The sequence below is a fragment of the Bombina bombina genome, chromosome 6 (assembly GCF_027579735.1).
Source record: "Bombina bombina isolate aBomBom1 chromosome 6, aBomBom1.pri, whole genome shotgun sequence".
NCBI lineage: Eukaryota > Metazoa > Chordata > Amphibia > Anura > Bombinatoridae > Bombina > Bombina bombina.
The window spans coordinates 1,072,415,284-1,072,432,649 of record NC_069504.1 but is presented as its reverse complement, the minus strand read 5'-3'; the positions used below and the strand labels follow the sequence as shown (position 1 = coordinate 1,072,432,649).

General features: G+C 38.0%; 1 protein-coding gene across 1 annotated transcript in view; it reads left to right on the top strand.

The window, feature by feature from the left end:
- SYN3 (synapsin III) overlaps window positions 1-17,366 on the top strand; it is a 694,683-nt gene that overhangs the window by 155,530 nt on the left and 521,787 nt on the right. Inside the window, exon 3 of the mRNA XM_053718968.1 lies at window positions 11,479-11,570. Coding sequence (XP_053574943.1) covers window positions 11,479-11,570 — 92 coding nt within the window. The remainder of the gene's footprint in view (window positions 1-11,478; window positions 11,571-17,366) is intronic.

The window sequence follows — 17,366 nt, the reverse complement described above, 5'->3', positions numbered from 1 at the left end:
TACCAGCGGTAGTGAAAAAGCAGCGTTATGAGCCTTAACTCATACCGCAAAACTCGTAATCTAGCCTAAGGTTATCTGGCCATGTGGACAAATTCCTTTAAAGGGACAGTCTACTCCAGTCCAGAATTGTTATTATTTAAAAAGATAAATAATCCCTTTATTACCCGTTCCCCAGTTTTGCATAACCAACACAGTTATATAAATATACTTTTTACTTCTGTGATTACCTTGTATCTAAGCCTCTGCAGCCCCCTTATTTCAGTTCTTTTGACAGACTTGTTTTTTAGCCCTCTTATTAGTAACTCCACTAGCGTGAGCACAATGTTATCTGTATGGTACGAACTAACACCCTCAAGGGCTTAGAAATTAGCATATGAGCCTACCTAGGTTTAGCTTTCAACTAAGAATACCAAGAGATCAAAGCAAATTTGATGATAAAAGTAAATTGGAAAGTTGTTTAAAATTACATGCCCTATCTGAATCATGAAAGTTTAATTTTGACTAGACTGTACCTTTAACAGAAAATAAAAATATTTTGATTTTCTCTAGTGCCCAAGCAGGTCTGTACAATTAAATCAGTTTTTAAAATCTGTGCTGCAAGAGATGAGTTTTATCTTCTCAACCTTCTAGTTGAAAATAGTTAAATCATCAATGGAAAGTTACTGAAAACACTTTTTTTTAATTGCTCACATTTTATGTATTATTATTATTATCATTTATTTGTATAGCGCCACCAAATTCCGTAGCGCTGGGTACAATGACAAGGATTTGTGATAAAATACAAAACGTAACAAAACTAAATAAATCTAGTACAGGAGGAAGAGGGCCCTGCTCCGGAGAGCTCACAGTCTACAGGTTTAGGGTGCAGTGACATAAGGTTGGGGGTAGCTTGTCACATCGGTTGTAGTTGCAGCAGTGAGTTAGGCAGTTCATGTATTAGTTTGGTTAGGATGAGAGATGGAGGAGAGATGGTAAGTCTCTCTGAAGAGGTGCATTTTCAAAGAGCATCTGAAGCTATTCAAGGTAGGAGACAGTTCTAGAAAGTTCCAGAGGACAGGAGCAGCACGTGCAAAATCTTGGAGACGGGAGTGGGATGTAGAGATAACAGGAGTGGAGAGACGTAGGTCAGAGGTTGAACGAAGAGGACGGGATGGGGAATATTTCATGATGAGAGAGGAAATATAGTTGGGAGTTACACTGTTGAATGCTTTGTAAGTTAGGGTTAAAACTGTAAATTGTATTCTTGAGTGTATGGGGAGCCAGTGTAGAGACTGGCAGAGCGGAGCAGCTGATGTAGATGGATGAGTCTAGCAGAAGCATTCATAATAGATTGGAGGGAGGAGAGGCTGTGTTTTGTAAGGCCATTTAGAAGTAGATTGCAATAATAAATGCGTGACAAAATAAGGGAATGAATAAGTATTTTTGTAGTTTTTTGAGTAAGGAAGGGACGAATTCTGGAAATGTTGCATAGGTGTGAACGGCAGGATTTGGTAAGTGCTTGTATATGTGGGTTGAATGTGAGTTCTGAGTCAAGTATAACCCCAAGACAGCGGACCAGGGTGAGGTGTTAAGAATAGAGTCTACAACCATCAGAGAAACGTCAGGTGTTGGATGTCTCGAAGAGGGGGGAATTAGAAGCAGCTCAGTTTTTTACAGATTAAGTTAGAGGTAGTGTGAAGACATCCAAGAGGAAATTGCAGAGAGGCAGTTGGAAATCTGGTTGAGTAAAGAGGGAGAGATATCAAGAGAGAAAAGATAGATTTGGATATCATCAGCATATAAGTGGTACTGGAATCCAAAGGAGGCTATAAGTTTTCCAAGGGAGGGTGTATAGAGAGAGAAAAACAAGGGACCCAAGACAGAGCCTTGTGGTACTCCAACTGAGAGAGACATAGGATCACAAGATATGTTGTTAAAGGAAACTAAAGACAAGCGTTTTGAGAGATATGAGGCAAACCAGGAGAGGGCTGTGTCTCAGATGCCAAATGAATGTAGTATTTTTAGGAGGAGAGGATGGTCAACTGTGTCAAAGGCAGTGGACAGGTCAAGAAGAATTAATAAGGAGTAGTAGCCTTTTGCTTTATCTGATAACAGGTCATTTGTTACTTTAGTAAGAGCGGTTTCTGTTTAGTGTTTAGGGCGGAAACCAGATTGTAGTGGATCAAGTAAGGAGTTAGTTGTGAGAAATTGAGTTATCCGATTATAGACCAGTCATTCTAATAATTTTGAAGCAAAGAGAAGTAAGGAGACCGGTCGATAGTTAGAAGGGGTGGAGATTAAACATTGTATTTTTTTTATGATTCAAAGCTTTGTGCTTCCAATTTAGAAAACTGAGACTATAGACCAAGCCTGACAAGAATAGCCTTTAGGTGCAAATTGATGATGAATACCAGAAAAAAGAACAAACGTTTAGTGTGCAAAGGAACAGGAAAAGTTAATAAGCACAAAGTTAAATATAGCAAAGAACAGGAAACAGATCCTCCTGGTAAGTTTATGATGTGTCTTTCCTGTGGATACTGCACAGCTGTAACAGGTCTTTTGCAAATGTGATCAGAGTGAGAAAATATTCATTTTAATATAACAGCACTTTTTTTAATTTATTTTTTATTTTAATATCCACCATCCAGTTGTTAACCAGACCAATCATATCAACATCTGCTCATAAAAGTTCTGACTGTAAAGGGAAAAACATAGATTTATAGGGAACATCGGGACTTTAAAATAAAAAAAAACTAAGTTATTCTTAGGATCCTTAATAAAGTTAACCCAGAAAAACAAATCTCTTGAAAAAAATGATTTAAAAACAAAATGTACGACTCCCCATTTGCACCAATATTTTGTATTATGTGCAGTTTTCAAATAAGTAATTTCATTACTCATTACAATATACTAGTGCTTGTGTCATGCTTCATATGCTAAGTGTTTCACACAGGCAGTTGCCTATAACTATCAGTTTAACATCATCTGTAATTAAACATCTGTGTTCAGCTTCAGATCATTGCTGCACCGGAGTGAAGTTTAAATGGCCTTGGCAAGGGTTAAACACAGTTATAGGTAAGCATTTGTTCATTAAGAAAATGCTCTAAAGTGCACATATGGCAACAGTGTTAGTAGCAATGTTATCAATATAGTGCACAATATAGCCGTTCTCAGTATTCACTAATGGACATTAGCCAAGTTCCAACTGGAAAAAAAACAACAAATGTAGATTTGATAACGGATGTAAGCTAGAACTTTTTTTTTTAGTGGACGCTCTGACTGAAAAATTTAATTTACATGGAAAAGTAAGAACTATGCTTGATGCGATGACTAGAGTCATGAGATAGGATTTTTCTACTGAATTATTATTACATATAAGCTCAGAATGAGCTCAGAGTGAGCATTCAGGTAAATGCAGGCCAGTAGGTACGGTAGCTCAATACTCAGTGAAGTTTCCCTGATCAGAGGTTTCCAAATGAATTATTGCTCTATGTCTTTAGTACAAAGTGCCTTATGTATTCAGTTCAAGAGATAGGAGCCATAAACTCTTACACTTACTCTCTGTAGCACACAACATGCAAGTTATCCCTTATTACGTTTGCAGACATCTTACTCTTTGTTATGGGTGAAGATCAGTTACTAGGGCAGGAGATTACTTCATACCCACTCCTCTTATTACCTGGGATGATAACAGGTGGCGATTATAGAATCCAAATGCCACTTAAAAGTAGTTATATGGACATGAGATTTCTTTTCAGAAAGAAATTAATCTCCTATGTTGGTGTAAGTCTTGATTTAGTAATTAAATTCCCAATAGTAATATAGTAATAGGATAATCACACTGTAGTAGGTGTATCCATGAGAATAACCAGGAGACATAATAATGATTTGGAAAAAAATAAGTAAAGCTTAACAAAATTACATTTTCCTATACTTTTATTAAAAGTATTCATTCAGTCCTTATATATTGATAAAACAGTTTGTCATTTTTGTGATACACAGCAAATAGAATTTACAAAATCTTTATCGATCCATTTAATAGCACAAAAATGACAAACCGTTTTATCAATATAAGGACTGAATCATCACTCTTAAGAAAAGTATAGGAAAAAGCAATGTTATTAAGTTTTACTTATTTTTTTCCTCATTATTTATCATTATTTCAGCAGAACTGCATGCTTATCCCAAGTATGGATTAATTAATTCTGTCTTAACTGCTTGATTATTATTATTATTATTTATTTATTTGTATTGCACCGCCAAATTCAGTAGCGCTGGGTACAATGATAGGGGTATACAATGACAAGGATTTGTGATAAAATACAAAACATAACAACTAAACAAATCTAGTAAAGGAGGAAGAGGGCCCTGCTCCGGAGAGCTCACAGTCTATAGGTTAAGGGTGCAGAGACATAAGGTTGGGGGTAGCTTGTTACATCGGTTGTAGTTGCAGCAGTGAGTCAGGCAGTTCATGTATTAGTTTGGTTAGGATGAGAGATGGAGGAGAGATGGTAAGCTTCTCTGAATAGGTGAGTTTTCAAGGAGCGTCTGAAGCTATACAAGGTAGGAGGCAGTCTTATGGAGCGGGGTAGAGAGTTCCAGAGGACAGGAGCAGCAAGTGAGAAGTCTTGGAGACAGGAGTGAGACATAGAAATAACAGGAGTGGAGAGACGTACAGTAAGTCAGAAGTTGATCGAAGAGGACGGAATAAGTAATATTTCACGATGAGAGAGGAAATATAGTTGGGAGTTAGACTGTTGAGTGCTTTGTAAGTTAAGGTTAATACTTCAAATTGTATTCTAGAGTGTATGGGGAGCCAGTGTAGAGACTGGCAGAGCGGAGCAGCTGATGTAGATCGGCGACTTAGGGTGGATGAGTCTAACAGAAGCATTCATAATAGATTGGAGGGAGGAGAGGCGGTGTTTTGTAAGGCCATTTAGAAGTAGATTGCAACAATCAATGCGTGACAAAATGAGGGAATGAACTAGTATTTTTGTAGTTTTTTGAGTAAGGAAGGGACAAATTCTGGAAATGTTGCGTAGGTGTGAACGGCAGGATTTGGTAAGCGCTTGTATATGTGGGTTGAATGTGAGTTCTGAGTCAAGTGTGATCCCAAGACAACAAACCTGGGGATGAGGTGTTGAGAATAGAATCTCCAACCATCTGAGAAATGTCAGGCGTTGGATGTCTCAAAGAGGGGGGAATAAGAAGTAGCTCAGTTTTAGACAGATTGAGTTGGAGGTAGTGTGAAGACATCCAAGAGGAAATTGCAGAGAGGCAGTTGGAAATCTGGTTGAGTAAAGAGGATGAGATATCAGGAAAGGAAAGATAGATTTGGGTATCATCAGCATATACAGTATCCCACAAAAGTGAGAACACCCCCTCACATTTTTGTGAATATTTTATTATATCTTTTCATGTGACAACACTGAATAAATAACACTTTGCTACAATGTAAAGTTGTGAGTGTACAGCCTGTATAACAGTGTAAATTTGCTGTCCCTTCAAAATAACCCAACACACAGACATTAATAAATAAAAAGAGAGAAGCGCTCAACTTGGGAACGAACAATAGCATAATAGCTTGTTCTGTGGCTAGTTACCACCCAAGAAGCAGCCTCTTTTTGCTCAACATGTGCCTTTCACAGAGAAGAACTTTCCTGAAGCATATCAGTCTGATCCAGACTTGACAGTACAGTCCAGCCCCAAAATACCAGGCAATCCCTCTCTGAACGAGAGAAACAGCAAAACCCCAGACGTACATTTTGGCCTATTGTGGGCCTCATCAGTGAGGTGCAGCCATATCCCTCTATGCACACTGAGCAACGGGTCCACGTCTGGATTTCCGCATCACACTTAGGGAGACTTCCCTAAGTGTCATAATTTGCATAAATAAAAAGAGAGAAGCGCTCAACCTGGGAACGAACAATAGCATAATAGCTTGTTCTATGGCTAGTTACCACCCAAGAAGCAGCCTCTTTTTGCTCAACATGTGCCTTTAACAGGGAAGAACTTTCCTGAAGCATATCAGTCTGATCCTGACTTCACAGTACAGTCCAGCCCCAAAATACCAGGCAATCCCACTCTGAATGAGAGAAACAGGAAAACCCCAGACGTACGTTTCGGCCTTTTGTGGGCCTCGTCAGTGAGGTGCAGCCATATCCCTCTAGGCACACTGAGCAACGGGTCCACGTCTGGATTCCCGCATCACACTTAGGGAGACTTCCCTAAGTGTCATAATTTGCATAAATAAAAAGAGAGAAGCGCTCAACTTGGGAACGAAGAATAGCATAATAGCTTGTTCTATGGCTAGTTACCATCCAAGAAGCATCCTCTTTTTGCTCAACATGTGCCTTTCACAGAGAAGAACTTTCCTGAAGCATATCAGTCTGATCCTGACTTCACAGTACAGTCCTGCCCCGAAATACCAGGCAATCCCTCTCTGAACAAGAGAAGCAGCAAAACCCCAGACGTACATTTAAGCCTATGGTTTGCCTCATCAGCATTCATAGCATTTATGGTTCCCTGTAGCTCCCCAGTGCCAGCAGCACTCATGCAGGTCCAGACCATGACACTCCCACCACCATGGTTGACTGTAGGCAAGACACACTTGTCTTTGTATTCCTCACCTGGTTTTTGCCACACACGCTTGACACCATCTGAACCAAATAAGTTTATCTTGGTCTCATCAGACCACAGGACATGGTTCCAGTAATCCATGTCCTTAGTCTGCTTGTCTTCAGCAAACTGTTTGCGGGCTTTCTTGTGCATCATCTTTAGAAGAGGCTTCCTTCTGGGATGACAGCCATGCAGACCAATTTGATGCAGTGTGTGGCGTATGGTCTGAGCACTGACAGGTTGACCCCCCACCCCTTCAACCGCTGCAGCAATGCGGGCAGCACTCATATGTCTATTCCCCAAAAACAACCTCTGGATATGACGCTGAGCATGTGCACTCAACCTCTTTGGTCAACCATGGCAGTGGCCTGTTCTGAGTGGAACCTGTCCTGTGAAACCACTGTATGGTTTTGCCCACCGTGTTGCAGCTCAGTTTCAGGGCCTTGGCAATCTTCTTATAGCCTAGGCCATCTTTATGTAGAGCAACAATTTTTTTTCAGATCCTCAGAGAGTTCTTTGCCATGAGGTGCCATGTTGAACTTCCAGTGACCAGTATGAAAGAGTGTGAGAGCGATAACACCAAATTTAACACAGCTGCTCTCCATTCACACCTAAGACCTTGTAACACTAATGAGTCACATGACACAAGGGAGGGAAAATGGCTAATTGGGCCCAATTTGGAGATTTCCACTTAGGGGTGTACTCACTTTTGTTGGCAACGGTTTAGATATTAATAGCTGTGTGTTGAGTTATTTTGAGGGGACAGCAAATTTAAACTGTTATACAGGCTGTACACTCAGAAAGTGTCATTTATTCAGTGTTGTCACATGAAAAGAAAAGATATAATAAAATATTTTAAAAAATGTGAGGGGTGTATTAACTTTTGTGAGATACTGTAAGTGGTACTGGAATCCAAAGGAGGTTTTAAGTTTTCCAAGGGAGGATGTATAGAGAGAGAAAAGCAAGGGACCCATGACAGAGCCTTGTGGTATTCTATTATCATACATATATAGGATCATACATATATAGGATCATAAATATATAGTAGCAAAATAATATTTCCGATCTGCATTTCAGAATGATTTACAGATGACATTTTCTCTGCAAATAAAAAAAAATATTTTTTTGGTTCTGGTTGACTTGATCTCAGCAGCATTGAGTGTTTGATACTAAGGGCACAGTGGCCTAAAGCTCTCTGCTATGGCGAGATTATCTAAGAGGTATCATCAGTACTCTGAGGTCCCTCAAAAACAATTAGAAGGGCAAATTTTACTTTGAGAGCTGTTTATCTCACTGTACATAACCCCAAAAATGATAAACGATTTCTCTCCATTCTGGCAAATTTTTTATCATAAGGCCCTAAGTGAGTCGAAATTTTCCACGGTTGGAATCCCACAATCACACCTAATTCAGTTTATATTATAAAGTAAAATGTTATTTATTTGGTTACAAGCTTCTACCTGTAGGACTTACCAAGAGTCACACTGTTTTTATGGGTCAGATACATTATAACCCATGTGATGGCATCACTGTATGTAAGAATATTATTTGATTTAAAGGGCCATAATACCCAAATGTTTAAACACTTGAAAGTGATGCAGCATAGCTGTAAAAAGCTGACTAGAAAATATCTCCTGAACATCTCTATGTAAAAAAGAAAGATATTTTACCTCAAACGTTCCTCAGTAGCCACCTCCCAATGTAAAGGATTTCTAAGCAGCATTTTAGTGTGTCTGTCCTAGGACAGCTGAAAGGATGAGCCTCGTGAACTCTCATATTATTTCACCAATCAGGTAAAGGAAGCTTACTATGAAATCTCATGAGAGTTAAGTCAAATCTCATGAGATCACAGTAAGAGTTCATGACCTCAGCACTGCTGATGCTGATTGGCTGCTGTTCATTTCTTAATTTTTTTTATTTTTTTTACCTGCAGCTGGGAGCAGGTGAAGTATAACTTTTTACACAGAACTTACTCTGCTGAGCTGAGGAAATTGTGAGGTAACATATCTTCCTTTTTTACATAGAGATTCTCAGGTGATATTTTCCTGTCAGCTTTTTATAGTTATACTGCATCAGTTTCAAGTGATTTAGCATATGAGTATTATGTCCCTTTAATGTATTACTTTTAACAATTGATGTGATGAATATCTAAAAAACGCTCTATATATAACCCTATAGCAACCATTTTATCAGTCTAATTATAGCTTATGCTTCCATTGTTTCTCTAGTTACCTAATTCTGTTGTTAATTTCCAAAATATTTTTTATCATGGGAAGCTCTTCAAGATGTTTATACATTAAGGGTAATTTATAGATGTTTATTGAGTTTACTTTTATGTTCATTAAAAACTAAAAGACCCTTTGGGGTCTATTTATGTAGGTGCCGACAGACATGATCCGCTATAGCGTATCATGTCCGCTGCACATCGATAAATGACGACAGCATACGCTGTCGGCATTTATCATTGCACCAGCAGTTCTTGTGAACTGAGCAGTTCTTGTGAACTGCTGGTGCAATACCGTCCCCTGCAGATTTGCGGCCAATCGGCCGCTAGCAGGGGGTGTCAATCAACCCGATCGGTGGCGGACGAGTTAAGGCGCAGAGGTCTTAGGACCGCTGCTTCTTAACTTCCGCTTTAGTCGGAACTGAAGCGGAGAGGGTCGGAAGCAGCATCCGCTGCTTCATAAATAGACCCCTGTATGTTGGTGGCATTTGGGGCACTTTTAGAAAATTAACCAGATATCTGATCTAATTTCTACTCCAAGCTTGTAATGGCTGGATATTATAAATAAATAAATAAATTAGTGTTCCACTTGTAATCTGGCCCTTAATCAATTTAAAATCTTTGTCTATTTATTTTCCAAAAAAGCCTTAATGATCCATAATGATAGGGAAGGAGAAAATCAAATAGGACAGTCTTGTAGTAATATTAAAGGGACATAAAACACACAGGGCCGGACAGGGAAATCAGACTGGCCCTGGAAACTTTTATAGACCAGCCGAGCCCCCTCTGAGTCTCCCCCGCCCCTTTCAGCTTAGCCCCGTCCCTCCGGTGTAGCCCCCCCTTCGGGTCATCCCCGCCCCCCCCCTCTGGCCCAATCTCCCCGGCAATGTAAGGACACCCTCCCTCACATCCAGTGCTATTTGACAACTTGCCAGCCACTGCTTGTGTCTTAGCACCACCACTAGATATAAATGTGGAAAAACGTATTACTTATCATAATTGTGATTGTGAAGAATAATGAGATGCCCAACACTGACTAAAACTGACCTGTAGCAGAACTAGGAAGCCTGTCACCCGTTTCTGATACCAGCCAAATTATCCTACTATGTATACGCTTCATCAAGGTCCATTTGATTGCTACAGATTTTCATTTATAGTAGTGGCTATTCCATAGCTATCACTTGTCCCGTTTCTAACATGACAACCATGGCATCTACTCTGTTTTTGACTTTAAAACTATTTCCTGTGTTGCTTTGTCGGCCGCTCCGCTCCTTCACCAGCTGGCTGCTCACACACACTGTGCTGAGTGCTGTGCACAGTGCTCTCTCTGTGCAGCTGCCGGCCCACCAGGATTTTTCCCGGTATCCTGGCGGCCCAATCCAGCCCTGAAAACACACAATTTTTCTTTCATTATTCAGATAAAGAATAGAATTTTAAACAACTTCCCAATTTACTCCCTATTATTATTTTGCTCCATTTTCTTGGTATACTTTGTTGAAGAAACAGCAATGCACATGCATGAGACATATATGTGCAGCCAGCAATCAGCAGCTCCTATGCCTTCCTAGGCATGCTTTTAAACAAAGGATACCAAGAGAACGTAACAAATTAGATAAAAGAAGTAAATTGGAAACCTGTTTAAAATTGTATTTTCTTTTTGAATCATGAAAAACTAAATTGGGTTTTATGTCTCTTTAATTAAAAAAAGATTTACTTGCTTTTTACCCTGTGGTGGCCACATGATTACAGTAATTAGTAGAGAGCAATTAATTAACCGTATCCTGAGTTTTTAACATGGTAACATGAGGGTGTAGAGGTATGGTACAAATGTACGCTTTATTACTTGATATGCAACCAAGAGTTATTGGGGGAGATCTTGGTGGTCCTTGGGTATGGTCTGGCAGACTGGTGGGGCAAGTTGGAAATATTAGTGTAGACAAGATAAATAGGGGTCTATTTATTATAGTGCGAGCGGACATGATCTGATATTGCGGATCATGTCCACTGCACATCAATAAATGCAGACAACATACGCTCTCGGCATTCATCATTGCACCAGCAGTTCTGGTGAACTGCTGATGCAATACCGCCCCCTGCAGATTCACGGTCGTATTCGCCTCAGAGCAGGCAGACAGGTTATGGAGACGGTCCATACGGAGCTTGATAAATATGCCTCATAGTCTAAATAATGTGAATACAAATCACTGTGCACATTATTTAAACTTTTTTATTCTATTTCATAGTGACTATTTCACTGTTTGTGGTCACTTTATTTTTTCATAGACAAGATATATAGTCACTGAATAGTAGCAAGGGGCAGTAGGTGCTTAGAAATTGGAATATGAGTAAAGATGAAGAGGAACACATGGAATTCTATAGGAAGAGACAAGAGAGTTAATGAGCAATGGTGTATAGAGCATTAGAGGAGGATATTGAAGTTAAAAGACCTGAGAGGAAAAAACTGGATGTGGGATAACTTGTGATGAGAAAACATATTTGATTTACCCTGTATTGTAATAGTCTGCTATTGAACCTTTAATATATTTTTAACCATTAGGTGTAAATATAGTAGAAAATATACTTGTATTGATTTGCTATAATGTGCTAGTATAATGATTCTATCCAGTGACTCTGAACTATCTACTGTTTGATTCCAGGCAGAATTCTCTGAGCTGAATCTGGCATCCTACGTAAACGGTGGTTGCATGATCGATATGCAGGTGGTTCGCAATGGTACAAAAGTGGTCAGGTAAGATTGTGCAAACTAAAAAAAATCTCGCTCTCAGCTTGCTTACTCCATCTAAAAAGATTATATACATATAAGGGCCTGATTATCAAAAGCTCTTTGGAAGCTTTTTTTTGATAGAGATAGAGAACCCTATATAGCTAGATAAAAAGCTCTCAAGCTAAAATGTCGCTTCATGAAATTATTTGTGGGACCTTGTCTTACTGACAAGACCTCTTAGACCATCTCCCCAGAGCAGACAGCTTTAGATCATCGGGCCCTCAGTATTGGGCTGTGGTTTACAGACATAAATAAGTAAACATTTATGTGTATAGAAAGTGATAAGATAATTAGATCTGATTTACCTGCAAGCTCAGCCCATTTTGATGGACTGATGGAAGCAAAAATTTGCCATACTTTATATAATCTGCTGCTGGTTTAACACATCATTGGAAACACATTAAGGGGAATCCAATGTTATAGTGCAATGTCCCTTTATTTTTCCTTTATTTTATATTGTATTATAGCTTGTGTGAGTGGCATTGTATGTCTATACCACTGCAGTCTACTCTGTGTATTTGCCCAGTACATGGGAACATGTCATGACAAGTAATTATGGCGGTGTTGAGCTTTACCATGAGCTCAGATATATTTGGAACCTTGGTCATTAGTAGGGAGACCACTTAAATCTTAGGAAGATGGATGGAGACTTATACTGAAGCCACAACTATTTGACCTTTAAAAAAAACAAACACATAATTATTCACTCATTACTCAACTTCAGCTACTATGTATCTCATTTATTTCCTATTTGTAAAGTTATGTCTTACAGATACATTTACAATTAAGAATAAATATTATGACAGATACAAAACCCAAAATAGTAAATTGAAATGATATTTTAGGCCCTGAGGCTGAGCAAGCCCGATCTGTATTATGAATGTTATTTTTAGAGAATTAAAGGAAAACTGTACTCATCCGTGTAAAAAAAGGCAAATTAAGTTAAAGTTGTTTAAATTTAAACTATAATGCAAGTATCAGTTGTGCACATGCTACCAATGATCCTTTTGTTAGGGATACTGCCAACAAATGCTTATTAAGTATTAGCAGGAAGTATCTAACAACCAATGAGCATTAACAGGAAGCTCCTATAAGTCAATGAGCATATAAAGGAAACGCCTGGAATTAGTAGGAAGTACACAGCAGATACAGCTGTATTAGTTATAGTTTAAATGTAAAAAGCATTTATTACTTGTGGTCTTAGATCTGGAATCGGCTGACTGTACTATTACCTGAGTTCTGTAAACCCCAGTTCGTTCAAGTGTTCTGTTGATGGGGTTATTTAGTTTTTATACATTTTACAGGTTTGACATTAATTAAGTTTGAGCTTGTGGCCTCATATGTGATACTTTACTTTGCATTGAATATATGTATATACCTTTATTTCACCACCTCAGTGCACCCTCTTCATATCCCAGAATAACCTACACTACAACCTCAGGCTATTATGTTTTATCTGTACTGTTTAGCACTACTCATGTCCCTTAAAGCTTAAGAAAACAGAAAATTCCCCCGCTGAGATCTCCCACTACCATAGGAGTCCTAGTTCCTTTAATATCTGGTTTAACTGCAGTAACGTTTCACCTACAGACTCTTAACCTTACACAGTTATACTGCACAGGTCATCTTAACTCTCTAAAATATTATGGTGCTGCCGCTAACTAACGTTGAATTGATCTTTATCATTGTGTCATGTAAGCTCTCAAAACTATTAGGAATACTATTGTAGCTTCCTGCATATTCTTTTGTATTTAGATAGCTTGTTAAGAGTTTTATAATTCAACTGTATAGGCTATTGTGACTGATACAGAGCGTAGCTATGCTCGAGTATGTATGTATGCATATATAATTAATTGCTGTTAGTTGGTGGTATCCCATTCCTTCTGTTCTTCCCCTTAGTATAATTGAGTGCATATGGGTTTGTGCATCAATATTTACATTCTCTTATATTTACTATTTATTTGAAACAAAAATATTTATATGTTCCCCACTCATATTTACCCATGCAAGTGTGCGTTGTATTCATATTTTATCACTACTAAGGGTTCTAAGCCATATATTTTATGATCCCAATACTGTCTCCCAGTATCATATCCTTATGTTAAGCTCATCCTAGTAGTTTTAGTATTAAACTATCATCAACCTATCCTCATTCCTACACATTATGTTATTATGACTCCATTTTTCAGTGAGTCTCTTACAAACTCCTTGGGTTCAGGACCTCTATAAATTATGTAGGCTCCTATATTGCTTATCAGACTGATGCTTTAATTTAAGACTATAAGCTCTACTAACATGTGGGTCATAGCTCCCACATATAGTTTACATATATGCTTACAGTCTTTGTCTGGCAACCATGATTGCTGCCTACTCCTCGTTCGATTCCCATAATTTACCCTCCTATAGGAAGATTGTCTCAATATAACGGATTGTTATTTAAAAGGTAAAGCACTCCCTTATATAAGCTAATTACAAAATATCTATTCTACTTGTCTATAGTTCCGTCATTATGTTTTTCATTCTTTAGTACCTCCTAACACTTTCTGAAAGTATTCCCCATAAGCTCTAGAGGCTACCTTATTTTGTTTTTTTACGTTATCACTATTGTTTTGAGGGCTATTTATTGTTGGTTCAAGAACATGTTCTGATATAATTATCCCAGAGTGTACCGTTCCAGTTCAGTTCTTATGCCCCCTAAGTCTCTCTCCGGCTCCTCTAGAGCACTACCTTTCAAGACCACCCACCTAGAACCAGCTGACTTTTATACATGCCCTATATATATTGAGTGCCTTTATGGCCAGTCTCATTTGTATTAGCACACCTGAACTAATTTTCACAAAGCCTAAGAAGTCTATATAACCTGACCTAGCATTGGTCATCATCTTCTCTGGAAGATTTCTATTTTGGAATTAATAAGACGAGCTCCCCCTTCCTGTCCTATTACACAAGTGGCTTTTGTCCACTGTACCACCTCCCCCAATATCTTACACAATAGTTCTAAGTAACTACCATTTGACATAGCATTCACAATATATTTGGCCCAAGAGTGACCAAAGTAGCAGTTACTTTGCATTTATATACTAAGAGAAAAACGAGGTTCCATTTATGTTTGTCCAGTCTTTTCGTTATTTGTACTTCTATTTCAGATATCTATTGTTATAAAGAATGTCTGGTTTTACACTTTTCATACACAGGTAGTTAGTTTTGCTTTATCACTGTTTGTGTAATTGAGACCTATGGAACTAGTAAACTATATATGTGCACTTCTGTACTTGTTAGTTGTTACTCAGCCTAGATTTCTTTAGGTTTCCTATTCTCTGATCAGTTATATTGTTATTAGCAAAACATGCTTCTGTCTGTGAGCATTAATATTCTTATCTGAGAAGTCAATGTATATATTTTTTTCTTATATGTCTGACAAACTCTGTATTCTCCTCAATGTTGTATCACATAATAACCTCAATAAAAAATTGTTTAAAAAAAAATAAAAAAATGCATTTACTTTGTAATAAGTAATGCAATAATTAAGTAAATCAACATATTTAGATGCTGCTCTTTAATATGGATGACATGAGTTCAGTGTCTGTTAAAAGTGAAGGTAAACTTTGATGAATAAAAGCCCGTTTTTTAAAAATACTATTAAAAAAAGGGGCACTTTCATTAATCAAAGTTTAGAAAGCAGACGTTTTGTTTAAAAACATACCTTTCTTCTCTTCATAGCCAGAGCAGCTTCCCCCTCATGGAAATCCTCTCTTCACACATCAGCAATGACTAATCCGGCTTCCTCCAATCATGGCATGGCCTCAGGCAATGATTCCCCTGGGGGGAAAGCTGTGATTGGAGGAAGCCGTTTTAGTCATTACTGACGAGTGAAGAGAGGATCTCCGTGCGGGGGAAGCTGTCCCAGCTGTGAAGAAAAGAAAGCTAAGTTGCTTTCTAAACTTTGATGAATGAAAGTCATTAAAGATTACCTTCACTTTAAGATATGTTCTATATGCTGGTGTTTCTGACTGAGTCAGGAAAGTATGTGGGTGAAGTAACAAGTGTACAATGGGCAGTGCAGGTGGGTCGCAGGGTGTTCTGTGGGCTGAACTGGTTGGACTTGGACATGACTGGATGTTTATAAGGTGTGTCTAGATGACTGAGGGCCTGATAATCGAAACCTCTCCGCTCAGGTGAGATATAATCTAAAATGATTTTCCAGCACAGCGAGATCCCTAATTAAATTTTTAAAAAGGCAGATTTTGCTATATTTCTCCAAGGGCATTCCCTGCATTTCTGTATGTGAAGGAGAGACAAGCCCAGTGCCATATAATACTGCATGACATGAGAGTTCTGCTGCATTTATACTTTGTGCTTTGTATTTTATATTACTTTACACTCTAGATTAAATGTTATTACATTTAAACTTTGCATTTTGTATTTTATTTTGTATTCAGCAGTGTATTTAAGATTGTTGTTTTACATATTGTGATTATGCTTTCACAGTTTCTGTGTAACTTTAACATATTAGGATCATACTTTGTTTATATGGTAAGATACACAGGCAGCAACCAAGAGAAGGCAGGTATCAATAAGAGGCGCCAATAAGTGAACAGTGAAAATTAGGATAATTAAGATAAATACAATAATATATACAGTAGAATATCCTTGAAAGATATCTAGGTATATAATAATATATGGTTTAGATAGATAAATATACACTAGTAGTATGTATAGTAGTTTATATGATGCAATATCCTTTCAAATCAATAATAATATCTTAGATGATACCAAAAAATGAAAATAAAAAACAGAGAATAGACTAAATGCCCAAAATGAAAATAATAATAATAAATAAAATAAAAAATGATAATCAAAGTCCAAAATATGTCCAAATAATTTGATAAATGTCCAGAATAGAAGATATAATTAATAATTGAAATAAAATAAGTCCATATCAATATCAGTCAAAAATAATAAAATATGCAAAAAGATGTGTGATAAAAATTACTTAAAAATAACTTAAAAATTAAATATATGTTGTAACCAGAAGGGAGTAGGTAGAACTTATCCACAAGCCGAGTTGAGATGAGTGACGGTGTCCAAAAACACTTCCCAGGCAGCTCCTCTGATGTGTCGTGCCCTGACACAAAATTGAAACATCTAGAACACAAGAAACAGAGGGCGCCACATAGTGCAGGTAAAAATAAAACAGGGTGTAGGGTTGCAGGTATATAGATATCCTACTCATGTGGTGAAGAGCACTAGTGTGCAGTACAATGCTTGATGCCTCTTGTTTCCAAAAGACCGCTCCTCCATAACTTGTCCACCTGCTCTGAGGCCGCGGACAGAAATCAACCTGATTGAATACGATTGGGTTGGTTGACACCCCCTGCTAGTGGCCAATTGGCCGCGAATCTGCAGGGGGCAGTATTGCATCAGAACTACTGGTGCAATGATAAATGCAGACAGCGTATGCTGTTGGCATTTATCGATCTGCAGCGGACATGATACGCTACATCGTATCATGTCCGCTCGCACATTAATAAATAGGCCCCAAAGTCTCAGTTTCCATCAATTCTAAATAAAACTGAAATGTTTTCACTACAATTTAACTTGCTTTTGGTTGTAGTTTAGCATAAATTTCTTTTCTGTTAGTTAAAATAAGTGTATTGTGAATTTTGAGCAAACTTCATCTGCATACAGCTGGCGAGATGAATCAGTGAGACCAGCTTGTTTAACATGCATTCATCAGTTCACAAGAATTGTGAGAGAGCT